The following is a 14,957-nucleotide window of genomic DNA, read 5'->3' as shown; positions in this document are numbered from 1 at the left end:
GGCATAGTGGTCTCTAGCTTTCTTTTCTTGTAGTACCTTTATTGAATTTTGCTATCATGGTAATGTTTGTCTCATAGAATGAGTTTGGAAGACTTCCCTCCTTTTCAGTTTTTTGGAAAAGTTTGAGAAGGATTGGTATTACTTCTTTAAATGTTTGGTAGAAATCACCAGTGAAACCATCAGATCCAGGATTTTTCTTAATTGGGAGAATTTTGATTACTGATTCAATCTCCTTACTAGTTACAGATCTATTCAGATTATCTGTTTTTGTGATTAAGTCTTGGTAGGTTTTGTGTTTCTAGGAATTTGTCCATTATATCTAGTTTATCGATTTGTGGCATAAAATTGTTCATAGTACTCTCCTAATAGTTTTTATTTCTGTCAAATCTATAGTGATGTTCCTGCTTTCATTTCTGATTTTAGTAATTCGAGTCTAATCTCTTTGTTTTAGTCAATCTAAGGGTTTGTCAATTTTGTCACGTTTTTTGAAGAACCAACTTTTAGTTTCATTGATATTCTCTCTTGTTTCGCTCTTTTTGTTGTTGTTGTTTATCTCTGTTCTAATCTTTGTTATTTGCTTCCTTCTGCTAACTTTGGGTTTGTCTTTTTCTGGTTCCTTAAATTGTAAGCTTAGTTTGTTTTTTCAGAGCTATCATTTCTTAATGTAAACATTTATAGCTATAAATTTCCCCCTTAGCACTGCTTTTGCTGAATCCCATAAGTTTTAGTATGTTTTCATTTCCATTCATGTCAAAGTACGTTCTAATTGCCCTGATTTCTTCTTTGAGCCATTGGTTGTTTAAAAGCATATTGTTTAATTTTCACAAGTTTTTGAATTTTCCAGTTTTCCTTTTGATATTGATTTTTAAATTCATCCTATTGTGGTCAGAGAATATACTTTTTATGATATCTGTCTTTTAAAATCTATTTATTAACATTAATTTGTGGCATAAAACAATTATATTATTAATTATTTATTAAATAATTAATTATGTTTTGAATAACATTAATTTCTTTTCTAATTTGTCACCTAACATATGGTCTATCCTGGAAAATGTCCCACATGCTCTTGAAAAGACTGTGTATTCTGTTGTTGTTGGCTAGAGTGCTTTGTATATATCTATGAGATCAGGTTGTTTTACTGTGCTGTTGAAGTCCTCTGTTTCCTTATTTATCTTCTGTCTAGTTGTTCTATCCATTATTGTGAGTGAGGTATTGCAGTCTCCAACTATTATGTAGAAATGCATATTATGTAGAAATGCATATTTCTCCCTTCAATTCTGTCATGTTTTGCTTCATATATTTTGATAGCCTGTCATTAGGTGCATAAATGTTTATCATTGTTATATCTTCAGTACTGAATCCTTATTAATATAAAATTTCCTTCTTTGTTTCTTGTAACCTTTTTCATTTAAAGTCTATTTTGTCAGATTTTAGTATAGCTACTCTACTGTCTTTTGGTTACTATTTGTGTGAAATATCTTTTTCCAGCCTTTCATTTTCACCCCATTTGTGTCTTTGAATGTCAAGTGAGTCTCTTGTAGACAACATATAGTTGGACCATGTGTTTTTATCCATTCTGCCAATCTCTGTCTTTTGATTGGAGAGTTTATTCTGTCTACACTTAATATAATTTTTGATGAGGAGGGATTTATATCTATCATTGTGCTACTTGTTTTCTATATGCTTTATAGCTTTTTTCTAGTCCCTCATTTCCTGCATTACTGTTTTCTTTTGTGTGTAGTTGATTTTTGTAGTGAAATGTTTAAATTCCTTTCTCATTTCCTTTTGTGTATATTCTATAGTTATATTGTTTGTGGTTACCATGGGAATTATTATACATTTAACATTGTACATGGGAATTCCCTGGCGGTCCAGTGGTTAGGACTCTGCGCTTCTACTGTAGGGGGCACAGGTTCAATCCCTGGTTGGCGAACTAAGATCCCACAAGCCTCACAGGGAGGCCAGAACAAAACAAAACAAAACAAACAAACAAAATTGTACAGTTATAACACTCCAGTTTAAATTTATACCAGCTTAAATTCAATAAATTACAAAAACAGTCCTTTACAGCTCCATCCTTACCCCTTTTGGTTGTTGATATCATACTACCGTCTACACAAATAATTGCATACTAGCTTCTACTTTAATAATTTATTTATTTATTTTAAAATTTAGTCTTTTAAATCACATATAGAAAACAAAAATTGTAGTTGCAAACCACTGTTTCAGTAATGCTAGATTTTATCATTGCCTTTGTATTTACTTTTACTGAGATATTTATTTATACATAGGGCTTTGAGTCCTTTCATTCCTTTTTCAGTACTCCCTTGAGCATTTCTTCTTGAGAAGCATAGTGGTCACAGACTTGCTAAGCTTTTAATTCTGGGATTCTGGAAATGTCTTAATTTCTCCCTCACTTTTGACACTCAGTTTTGCTGGGATAGAGGATTTTTGATTGACAGTTTTTGTTTTTTTGTTTTTTTCTTTAAGCACTTTGACTATATCAATCCACGGTCTTCTGGCCTCTGAGTTTCTAATGACAAATCTTAATTAGTATCCCTTGTATGTGATGATTCACTTCTCTCATGCAGCTTTCAGCATTCTTTGTCTTTTGAAAGTCTGATTATCATGTATCTTAGTAAGATGAATACAAAGAGACCCGCACTTAGAATTTTGAGCTTTTGGCATATTTGTTTCTTTTATCAAATTTGGGAAGTTTTCAGCCATTATTTCTTCAAGTATTCTCTCTGTCCCTTTTGCTCTATCTTCTCCTTGTGAGAGTCCCACAGTGTATATGTTGGTCTGCTTGTTGGTGTCCCACAGATCCCTTAGGCTTTGTCACTTTTCTTCAATCTTTTTTCTTTCTGTTTCTTAGAGTCAATAATTTACATTACCCTATCTCAATTTCACTAATTCTTTTTTCTTCTCAAATATACCTTTAATTCTTTCAGTGACTTTTTCATTTCCATTAATGTACTTTTCAACTCCAGCATTTACTTTTGGATTCTTTTTAGGTTTTCTAGCTCCTATTGATATTTCCATTTTGTTCACATATTGTTCTCTTGACTTTCTTCATTTCTTCCTTTGGTTCTTTGTGCACCTTTATCCAGTTATTTCTTTCAAATTTTACTGAGGCTCCAAGGTTGGGCTTAGGCAGGGGGCAACCCTGTGGGCAGAAGAGCCAGTGGAGAGGATGTATCTGACCTTCTTCTTGGGGCACAGGTTGTTGGTTTGGCCACACTTCTTGTGGCAGTTGACAGCACTGGTGTGCAGGTGAGCATAACACTTGCAACAGATCATTTTGTCGCAGTTGTACTTCTGGGAAAGCTGGCGGAGGGAAGACTTGATGATACCACCCTGCAGGTGAAGCACCAAGTGTATGGTGGATTCTTTCTGGATATTATAGTCTGAGAGAGTACGGCCACCCTCAGCTGTTTGTCTGCAAAAATCAGACTGTGTTGGTGTGGCAGGATGTCCTCAGTGTCTTTGATTTTGGCTTTGACATTCTCAATGGTGACACTGAGCTTGACCTCAAGAGTGATGGTCTTGCCCATCAGGGTCTTCACAAAGATCTGCATCTCTGTGTCTGCTGTTTGGCTGCTTCGTTGAAGAAAAATGGGGTGGCAGAACTGGCATCCATTAATTTCCATTGAGAGTGCCTTCACAAGACATTTATTTTAAAGTCTTTGTTTGCTAGATTTGTCATGAGGTCTCCTTCAGAAAAAAATTCTGTTCATGTATTTTTCCACTGTATGAGCCATACTTTTCCTTTTCCGTTTCTTTGTATGCCTTACAACTTTTTTGTTGAATCAATATTTGAATCTAATAATGTGTTAACTCTGGAAAACAGATTCTGCCCCCTACCTAGAGCTTACTGTTTTATGGGTTTTTTTGTTTTGGTTTGGTTTTTTGATTGTTGTATGGTGACTCTGTGCTGAGGAGCAGCCTGACATATAAACTTGAAGGTCGTCTCAGTTTTTTTCTGAGCCTTTCTCTGGGCAGGCGGAATCATTTTCTAATTTTTTTCCACATAGCAGTTATTTTTGAATGTCCTAGTGTTTAATGCCTGGCTCCTGTTAGTGGAAAAAAAGTAAAAGTGAAGGGGAGGGGCAAAGAATGCTGGATTTTAAGTCCCTTGGATATCATTTGTCCAGTGTTGAAGGAGCTTGAAAAAGTTGGGGGAGGTGTGACAACAAAGGCTGCCCCCCTCTTTTTCTGCTTCTCTTTGATCAGAAGCAGCAGTGATAAGAACACAAATCCCTGATACTTGGAGGGCAGATTCCTTTTTGCCCACCCTAGATCCCACAGGCTACTTATAAGCTGCTCTAGCAACACGTGTACAGATGCCAGCTGGGGTGGGGGGATAGGTAGCTGCCACTGTGCTAAGAGCTAAAATTGACTGAAATCAAGCTAATTTACCTAAGTCTTCTCCTAGTAATTGCAAGCCATGAACAGATTCTAGACTTCCAAAATAGTGATATCAGGCAGATTCTGTCAGTGTCGTCATCAAGGTGGGGAGACAGATTCCTGTTGCCACTTATTTTGCCACCATCCCAGAATCCTCTCCTAATGCATTATAATCTAGAATCAATGAATTAGCCTTTGGGGAAAAGTCCTCTGGAAGTGGGTACAGGCAGTTACACTGAGTATTTTTTAACTTGATCAAGTAAAAATAGCGGAATATCCAGTAAATGTTCTGCTGGAACATATAGAAGAGGCTACTAGGCACCAAAAGTTTAAGATGTAGAGTCAAGGAAGTTGTAGCCCTCTTGAGAAACACAGTATATAGAGAGAGGCATCAGAGCAAAATAGTAAATGAAAAGTACCAAATAGATAGAATCATTCATGATCATTACAATGAGAGTCCAGAAGGAGAAGAGTGTATTATGAATTTGAATCATTGGAGAATATTTCATTGAGTAGTATTCCTGAACTACTACTAGAAAGGTACAGGCATACCTTGGAGATATCGCAGGTTCATTTCCAGACCACTGCAATAAAGCAAATCAAATGAGTTTTTTACATACATTTCTACTATACTGTAGTCTGCTAAGTGTGCAATAGAATTGTGTCTAAAAAAAGTATATACCTTAATTTAAAAATACTATATTACTAAAAAATGCTAGCCATAATCTGAGCCTGAGAGTCATAGTAGTAACATTAAAGACATTGATCACAGATCACCATAACAAGTATAATAATAGTAATAAAGTTTGAAATATGTGAGATTTACCAAAATGTGACACAGAGACATGAAGTGAGCAAACATTTTTAGGAAAATGGCACAAATAGACTTGTTTGATGCAGGGTTGTCATACACTTTCAATTTGTTAAAAACTCAATAAAGTGAAGAGTAGTAAGATGAGGTATGCCTGTATTCTGAATATTAATAAAGAATCTAAAGAATATTATCTAAAGAATGTTAAAAAAAAGCTACAACTTACCTAATACTCACTACATGCCAGATGCTAACTCATCCAATCCTCAAAACAGTCCCATGAGGTATGTACTGTTACCCACCCCCCCTTTTCATAGATGAGGAAACTGAGCAAGAGAACCTTGCCTAAGGGGCTTGCCCAAGCTCAAATAAGTCAGTCTTAGAGCTGGAACTTGAATCCAGGCAGGCAAGCTCTAGGGCCTGATCTCTCTGCTCAGTCCTTACTGAGCAGAATGGTGTGAGCAAAAGGGTAGAGAAGTGAACGTGTGATGCATTTGCCAGAGATAGCAGAGGGGCTACACTGACAACATGACAGAGTAATTTAGACATTTTGCTGTGGGCCAATGTGTGCTCACATGCAGAAACTCTATTTAATTAAGTTGCATATTTAGTTAGCACTTACATTATATTTTGTTTAAGGAACTTCTCCTTCAAATTACTATAGTGCAGGAAAACAACCATATAAAATTGTTTTCATTATTATGTCCATCTTGTAACTACTAAGGAACATAGTAACTTTTCTTTTCTCATTTAGTTATTTCTTAATTGGACCAAGTATTCTATACTGTGAGATTTCTGGAAGTACTGTGCACTGGAGTGATAATCCTCCAATATGTGAAAGTAAGTGTATTCTCTCTTTAGAATATAGAGCAGCAGTTCTCAAACTTTGGGCCTCAGGACCCCTTTATGCTTTTAAATTAACATAGACACCAATGGACTTTTCTTTATGTGGGTTATGTCTATTGCTATTATTATATTGGAATTAAAACTGAAAAGTTTTTAAAATAATTATTATTCATTTTTAAGAAGAGTAAGCACAATACCTGTTAGTATATACAACATACTTTTATGAAAAATCAAAAATTTCCGAAACAGATAGTGGCATTGTTTTGCAATTTTGCAAATTTCTTCAATATCTGGCTTAAAGGAAGACGTCTGGATTCAGTCTCTTGCAAAATCACACAATTTATAGCCTCTGGAAAATTTCACCATACACTTGTAAGGATGAAAGTGAAAAATGACGATAATACTTGGTATTAATGTGAAGAACTGATTTAGTGAATAGATATATTTATAAATTATGAAGTGTTTCTCAACCAGCCCTGAGTTCAGTTTTTAATCATAATTATATTATATCATTAAATTGTCACCATCTCTTATGATGAGAACAAAACTTAGTATGGCCTTGCAGATAAATAAATGTGTTTCATATAGATTTTTAATGTCATTATTTAAGAAAATTAGTTTTATTTTAAATAATTCACTTCTAAATTAATAGTTTTAATTTAGGATAGTACACTTTCTCATAGAAACCTTCTAAATGGATATTGGCTTCACAACTAGCTTGTAGAAATCATATGTTAATGAATTTATTGAAGGCAATTCATAGACCTTTACTGATTGCTGTTTAATCTTTTACCTTTCCTTTTGCCTTTTATGTCTTCTTTTTTTCCCTTTCTAAGAGATTTTGTGTAAGCCACCTGAAAAAATTCTAAATGGAAAATACACAAATAGCCACAAGGATGTATTTGAATACAGTGAAGTAGTAACTTATAGTTGTGATGCTTCAAATGGAACAGATCCATATTCACTTGTTGGAGAGAGCAAGCTTGTTTGTATTGGAAGTGACAAATGGAGTAGTGACCCTCCTCAGTGTAAAGGTAATAATATTTCCATTTATTTCCTTCTTAATTTGTAAATACTGTAGAAGCGCTTTGTAAATTGTTTTATGTACAAGTAAAAACAGCCATATGTGCTTGATCCTCCTGTTAAATTGGTTTCTAATTTAATTTAATATCGGTCAAATCAAGTAAAAAATACTTCTACTTGTAGAGCTTCCCCCCTCTCACCCCACAGGTTCTTGGCATTCCAGTTTATACATTGTGAACTACTGTGTATATGCATGAGTTAGGACTCTTTTCCATGAAAAGCGTCAAAAAATTCAACACACACTTTCTTAAACATAAGAAAGTGTTATCTTGTATTACAAGAAGTCTGACAGTTTTGGCTACAGGAAATCATAGTGTACATTGTAAAAGATTAATTGTCTTACAGATATGATTTATAAACTCTGGGCAAATCTTACTTAAAAACAATGTTTAAGGCATTAGAGCATGATCAAAAGCAGGGAGACACTGGAGGGATTTTTACTCTTGAAAGAAAGGGTCCACTGAATAATGGAAAATATTTACTCTTCTCAAGTGAACATAGAACATTCTCTAATACCATATTCTTGGCAATAAGATAATTTTTAACAAATTTCAAATAATTGAAATCATTCAGAATACATTATCTGATCAAACTGGGATGAATGTAGAAATCAAAACATAAATCTAGAATATCGCCAAATATTTGAAAATTATGCAGACACTTACAACTAATAAATGAATCAAAGCCAAAGTATTAACAAGGGAAATTAGAAAGTGCTTCGAATATAATAAAAATGAAACACAGCATATCAAAATATCAGAACTTGTTGGATACAGCGAAAGCATTGCTTAGAAGGATATTTAAACCATGAAATACTTATATTGGAAAAAGAAAAGTCTCAAATCAATAATCTGAACTTCTACCATAAGGAACTAAAATAAAAGAGCAACTTAAACCCCAATAGGAAATAATAAAGACAGAGAAAAAATCAATGAAATTGAAAAGAGAAATAACATAGAGAGAATCAAATCAACACCTGCTTCTTGGAGAAGATTGATAAAATAGATAAACCTATAGGTACTTTGACAGGAGAACAGAAGATACAAATTACCAGTATCAAGAGTGAAAAAGAGGGCTTCCCTGGTGGCGCAGTGGTTGAGAATCTGCCTGCTAATGCAGGGGACACGGGTTCGAGCCCTGGTCTGGGAAGATCCCACATGCCGCGGAGCAGCTAGGCCCGTGAGCCACAATTACTGAGCCTGCGCGTCTGGAGCCTGTGCTCCACAACAAGAGAGGCAGCAATAGTGAGAGGCCCACGCACTGTGATGAAGAGTGGCCCCCACTTGCCACAACTAGAGAAAGCCCTTGCACAGAAACGAAGACCCAACACAGCCAAAAATAAATAAATAAACAAAAAATAAAGAGTGAAAAAGAGGAGATCACTAAATATACTGCAGACATTTAAAGAACAGTAAGGGAATAAAACAAACAGCTTTATGCCTGTAAATTTGACAACTTAAACCTTCTTGCATGTAGATTTTGTCTTTCCTTTTGTTATTGTGGTATATCACATTGATTGATTTCTGTATGTTGAACCATGCTTGTGCAGAAGGAAATTTTGTCAAATGCATAAATAGCATTTGACAAAATTCAGCATCCATTCATGATAAAAAGTCTCATGAAGGTGAGTATAGCAGGAACATATTTCAACATAATAAAGGTGATTTATGACAAACCCACAGCCAACATAATACTCAAAGGTGAGAAGCTGAAAGCCTTCCTGAAATTCAGGAACAAGACAAGGATGCCCACTCTGATGACTTCTATTCAACATAGTATTGGAAGTCAGAAAAGAAAAAGAAATAAAAGCTATCCAAAATAGAATGGAATAAGTAAAACTGTCACTATTTACAGATGACATAATACTCTATATAGAGAATGCTACTCTACACAAAAACTATTGGAACTAATATATGAATTTAGCAAGGTAGGAGGATACACGATGAATATACAGAAATCTATTGTGTTTCTTTACCCTAATAATGAAAGGTCAGGAAAAGTAAGTTAAAAAAACAATTCCATTTAAAATTGCATCTAAAAACAAACAAACAAAAAAGACCCTAGGAATAGACTTAACCAATGAAGTGAAAGTCCTATACACTGAAAACTATAAAACATTGATAAAGGAGTCTGAACATGATTCAAAGAAATGGAAAAATATACTGTGCCCTTGGATTGGAAGAATTAATATTGCTAAAATGGCCATACTACTCAAAGCAATCTACAGATTTAATGCAATCCCTATAAAAATACCTGTGACATTGTTCACGGAACTAGAACAAATAATCCTAAAATTTATATGGAACCATAAAAGACCCAGAATTGCCAAAGCAATACTGAGAAAAAAAAAGAAAGCTCAAGGTATAACGCTTCCTTGACTTTAGACTATACTACAAAGGTACAGTAATCAAAGCAGCATGGTATTGGCACAAAAACAGACATGTAGATCAATGGAGTAGAGAACCTACTCCATTGTAGTTCACTGGAACAGAGTAGAGTACCCAGAAATAAACGCATGCACCTATGGTCAATTAATCTACAACAAAGGAGTCAAGAATATGCAATGGAGAAAAGACAGTCTCTTCAACAAGTGGTCCTATGAAAGCTGGACAGCTGCATGTAATACAGTGAAATTAGAACATTCCCTCCACCATATACAAAAATAAACTCAAATTGTGTGAAGGCCTAAATGTAAGACATAATACCATAAAACATAGGCAAAACACTCTGGCAAAAGTTGTAGCAATATTTTCTTAGGTCAGTGTCCCAAGGCAAAAGAAACAAAAGTGAAAATAAACAAATGGGACCTAATCAAACTTAAAAGCTTTTGCACAGCAAAGGAAACCATCAACAAAACCAAAAGACAACCTATGGAATGAGAGAAAATATTTGCAAATGATGCAAATGACAAGAGGTTAATATCCAGAGTACACAAACAGCTCATACAACTCAATATTAAAAAAACGAACAACACAATCAAAAAATGGGCAGAAGACCTAAATAGACGTTTCTCTAAAGAAGACATACAGATTGCCTACGTGTATATGAAAAGATGCTCAACATCACTAATTATTAGAGAAATGCAAATCAAAACCACAAGGTGTTACCACTGGTCAGAATGGCTGTCATCAAAAAGTCTATAAATAATAAATGTTGGAGAGGGTGTGGAGAAAAGGGCACCCTCTTGCACTGTTGGTGGGAATGTAAAGTGATGCAGCCAGTAAAGAAGACAGTCTGGAGGTTACTTAAAAAACTAAAAATAGAGCTATGATCCAGTAATCCCACTCCTGAGTGTATGTCTGGAAAAAGCGAAAACTCTAATTCAAAAAGGTACATGCACTCCCAGTGTTCATAGCAGCACTATTTACAATAGCCAAGACATAGAAGTAACCCATGTGCCCATCAACAGGTGATTGGATTAAGATGTTGTGTGTGTGTGTGTGTGTGTGTGTCTGTATGTGTGTGTGTTGGCATATTACTTAGCGTTAAAAAAGAATAAAATAGTTACATTGTAGCAACGTGGATGGACTTAGAGAATGTTATGCTTAGTGAAGTAAGACAGAAAGACAAATACTATATGATATCAGCTGTATGTGGAATCAAAAAAATAATACAAATGATTCTATATACAAAACAGAAACACTCACAGATGTAGAAAACAAACTTATGATTACCAAAGGGAAAAGGGAGGGGGGCAACAAATTAGGGGCATGGGATTAACAGATACAAACTACTATACGTAAAATAAAAAAGCAACAAGTATTTGCTATATAGCACAAGGAATTATATCCAATATCTTGTAATAAACTGTAATGGAATATAATCTAAAGAAAAACCAAACAACAAATCACTATGCTGTACACCTGAAACTAACACAATATTGTAAATCACCTATACTTCAATAAAAAATTATAAAAAACCTTCTCATGAGGCATACTGCAGGCCCCATGTCCTCACTGGGGAATTATACCAAACGTTTAAGGAATAAATAGTATTAGCCCTACACAAAGTTTTCAAGAAAACTAAAGAGATAGGAATACTTCTTTTTTTTTAAATTATTTATTTATTTATTTATTTAATTTATTTATGGCTGTGTTGGGTCTGTGTTTCTGCGCGAGGGCTCTCTCCAGTTGCGGCAAGTGGGGGCCACTCTTCATCACAGCGCGCGGGCCTCTCACTATGGCAGCCTCTCTTGTTGCGGAGCACAGGCTCCAGACGCACAGGCTCAGTAATTGTGGCTCATGGGCCCAGTTGCTCCGTGGCATGTGGGATCTTCCCGGACCGGGGCCCAAACCCGTGTGCCCTGCATTGGCAGGCAGACTCTCAACCACTGCGCCACCAGGGAAGCCCAGGAATACTTCTTAACTCATTTCATGAGGACAGCACTGCTCTGATACCAAAACCAGACAGAAACACTGCAAGAAAATTACAGACAATATCCAAAATGGGCATAGAACTAAAACTTCTTAACAAAACATTAATAAATCAAATCCTCGCCTATAAAAAAATAAGAATACATCGTAATTAAGTAGGGTTTATTCCATGAATGCATGGATGATTCAAATTTAAAAATTAATCAGTGCAATTTACCATATCAAGAAACTTTGAAGAAGAAAAAAAAAACACTTGCATTCCTATACATTAACAATGAAAGATCAGAAAGAGAGATTAAGGAAACAATCCCATTCACAAATGCAACAAAAAGAATAAAATAACTAGGAATAAACCTACCTAAGGAGGTAAAAGACCTGTACTCAGAAAACTATAAGACACTGATGAAAGAAATCAAAGATGACACAGATGGAGAGATGCACCATGTTCTTGGATTGGAAGAATCAAATTGTGAAAATGACTATACTACCCAAAGCCATCTACAGATTCAATGCAATCCCTATCAAATTACCAATGACATTTTTTACAGAACTAGAACAAAAAATCTTAAAATTTGTATGGAGACACAAAAGTCCCCAAATAGCCAAAGCAATCTTGAGGGAAAAAAATGGACCTGGAGGAATCAGACTCCCTGACTTCAGACTATACTACAAAGCTACAGTAATCAAGACAATATGGTACTGGCAAAAAAACCCCAGAAATATAGATCAATGGAACAGGATAAAAAGCCCTGAGATAAACTCACACATCTATGGTCAACTAATCTATGACAAAGGAGGCAAGGATATACAATGGAGAAAAGACAGTCTCTTCAATAAGTGGTGCTAGGAAAACTGGCCACCTACATGTAAAAGAATGAAATTAGAGCACTCCCTAACACATACACAAAATAAACTCAAAATAGATTAAAGACCTAAATGTATGACCAGGCACCATAAAACTCTTAGAGGAAAACATAGGAAGAACACTCTTTGACATAAATCATAGCAAGATCTTTTTTGACCACCTCCTAGAGAAATGGAAATAAAACCAAAAATAAACAAATGGGACTTAATGAAACTTAAAAGCTTTTTGCACAGCAAAGGAAACTATAAACAGATGAAAAGACAACCCTCAGAATGGGAGAAAGTATTTGCAAATGAATCAACGGACAAAGGGTTAAGCTCCAAAATATATAAACAGCTCATGCAGCTCAATATTAAAAAAACAAACAACCCAATCAAAAAATGGGCAGAAGACCTAAATAGACATTTCTCCAAAGAGGACATACAGATGGCCAAGAAGCATATGAAAAGATGCTCAACATCACTAATTATTAGAGAAATGCAAATCAAAACTACAATGAGGTATCACCTCACACCAGTTAGAATGGGCATCATCAGAAAATCTACAAACAAGAAATGCTAGAGAGGATGTGGAGAAAAGGGAACCCTCTTGCACTGTTGGTGGGAATGTAAATTGATACAGCCACTATGGAGAACAGTATGGAGGTTCCTTAAAAAGCTAAAAATAGAATTACCATATGACCCAGCAATCCGACTGCTGGACATATACCCAGAGAAAACCATAATTCAAAAAGACGCATGCACCCCAATGTTCATTGCAGCACTATTTACAATAGCCAGGTCATGGAAGCAACCTAAATGCCCATCGACAGACGAATGGATGAAGAAGATGTGGTACATATATACAATGGAATATTACTCAGCCATTAAAAGGAACAAAATTGAGTTACTTGTAGTGAGCTGGATGGACCTAGAGTTTGTCATACAGAGTGAAGTAAGTCAGAAAGAGAAAAACAAATATCATATGTTAATGCATATATGTGGAATCTAGAAAAATGGTACAGGTGAACTGGTTTGCAAGGCAGAAATAGAGACAGACGTAGAGAACAAAAGTATGGACACAAAAGGGGGAAAGTGGGGGGGAGGTGGGTGGTGTGGTGTGATGAATTGAGAGATTGGGATTGACATGTGTACACTAATATGTATAAAATAGTAAGTAATAAGAACCTGCTGTATAAAAAAAATAAATATAATTTTAAAAAAAAAGAGAACTAATGAGAGCTTAGAGTATGCTGATATCCTCTCTTATTTGAGCCCAGAGCCATTTGCTTAGACAAACCTTCCCTTGAATATATTGGACAATTCTGTCTCCACTTCTCATCAGCTCTGTAAGTTATTTAACTTCTTTGAATGTCAGTTTCTGCTGCAAATAGAATGCCTAATGTAATGTTTATTTTAAAGGTTAAATCTTCTAACATGTGCCAAAAAAACAAAAATAAAATAAAACCACACATGATCACCCTAATAGATGTAAAAAAAAAAAAGAGTATATGACAGAATTTATCATCTTTTCATTATAATACTCAGCAAATAAAGATATAAGGGAACTACCTGAAGCTGACAAAAGGCACCTATAAAAATTCCCCAGCTAACATTATACTTAATAGTAAAAGAGTAGTTTATTTTTACTTAAAGTGGAACAAGACAAGGATCTCTACTGTTAACCATGCTATTCGGCATTGTATTGGAGTTCCTAGACTGCACAATAAGGCATACATATTGGAGAGTAAGAAATAAAATAGACTTCATTCACTTATGATGATTGTTTTTGTAGAAAACTTGAATGGCTGAAGTTTTAGCAAGGTTGCAAGATACAAGATCAACATACAGAAATCAACTGTATATCTATATACTACTAAAACACCATTAGAAATTGAAATTTTTCAAGTACAGTTTATACCAGCTCCAAAACATGAAATACTTGCATATAAATCTAGCAACGTATGTGAAATATTTAAATGGTAAAAACAACTAAACACTTATAAAAGAAATTAAAGAAGACCTTAATAAATAGAGAAAATTCAGTGGTCATGGATTGGAAGACACAATATAATAAAGATGTCAGTAATTGACCTGTAAATTCAGCACAATCCCATAAAATCCCAGCAGAACTTGACAAACAAGTTCTACAATTTATTTAGAAAGATAAAAGAACTAGAATAGTCAATATAAATTTGAAAAAAAAATTATAGACGTTTCATTCTACCTGATGTCAAGACTTCTTATAAACCATGCTCTAAGGAATATAATCAAGACAGTGTGGTATTGGTGAAAGGATAGCCATGTAGAGCAGTGGAACAGAATAGTGTCCAGAAATAGACCCTTTCAAATATGTGCACTTGATTTCATCACAGATATACAAACAATTCATTGGAAAAATGGTAAAATTACAGGCTCAATTCGATATACATTATGCGCAGAAAGAAGAAAGCACCTCAACCTATGTTAGCACCATAGACAAACATTTACTCACAATGAACCAAAGACTTAAATGTAAAACCTAAAACCATAAGGCTTTTACTAGAAAACGTAGAAAATATTTCTGCCTTAGCCAAAGATTTCTTAAATCA

General features: G+C 34.9%; 1 protein-coding gene and 1 pseudogene across 6 annotated transcripts in view; one reads left to right on the top strand and one right to left on the bottom strand.

Annotated features, from left to right (window-relative positions):
- Positions 1–14,957, top strand: part of LOC118892282 (membrane cofactor protein-like) — a 61,421-nt gene that overhangs the window by 25,131 nt on the left and 21,333 nt on the right. For all 6 annotated transcript variants that reach the window (XM_036846769.1, XM_036846758.1, XM_036846779.1 and 3 more), the window contains exons 4-5: positions 5,976–6,061; positions 6,904–7,101. In XM_036846769.1, the coding sequence (XP_036702664.1) occupies positions 5,976–6,061; positions 6,904–7,101 (284 nt within the window). The remainder of the gene's footprint in view (positions 1–5,975; positions 6,062–6,903; positions 7,102–14,957) is intronic.
- Positions 3,098–5,213, bottom strand: LOC118892307 (annotated as a pseudogene).

The sequence above is a fragment of the Balaenoptera musculus genome, chromosome 1 (genome assembly GCF_009873245.2).
Source record: "Balaenoptera musculus isolate JJ_BM4_2016_0621 chromosome 1, mBalMus1.pri.v3, whole genome shotgun sequence".
NCBI lineage: Eukaryota > Metazoa > Chordata > Mammalia > Artiodactyla > Balaenopteridae > Balaenoptera > Balaenoptera musculus.
This window is presented reverse-complemented; position numbering and strand designations above follow the sequence as displayed.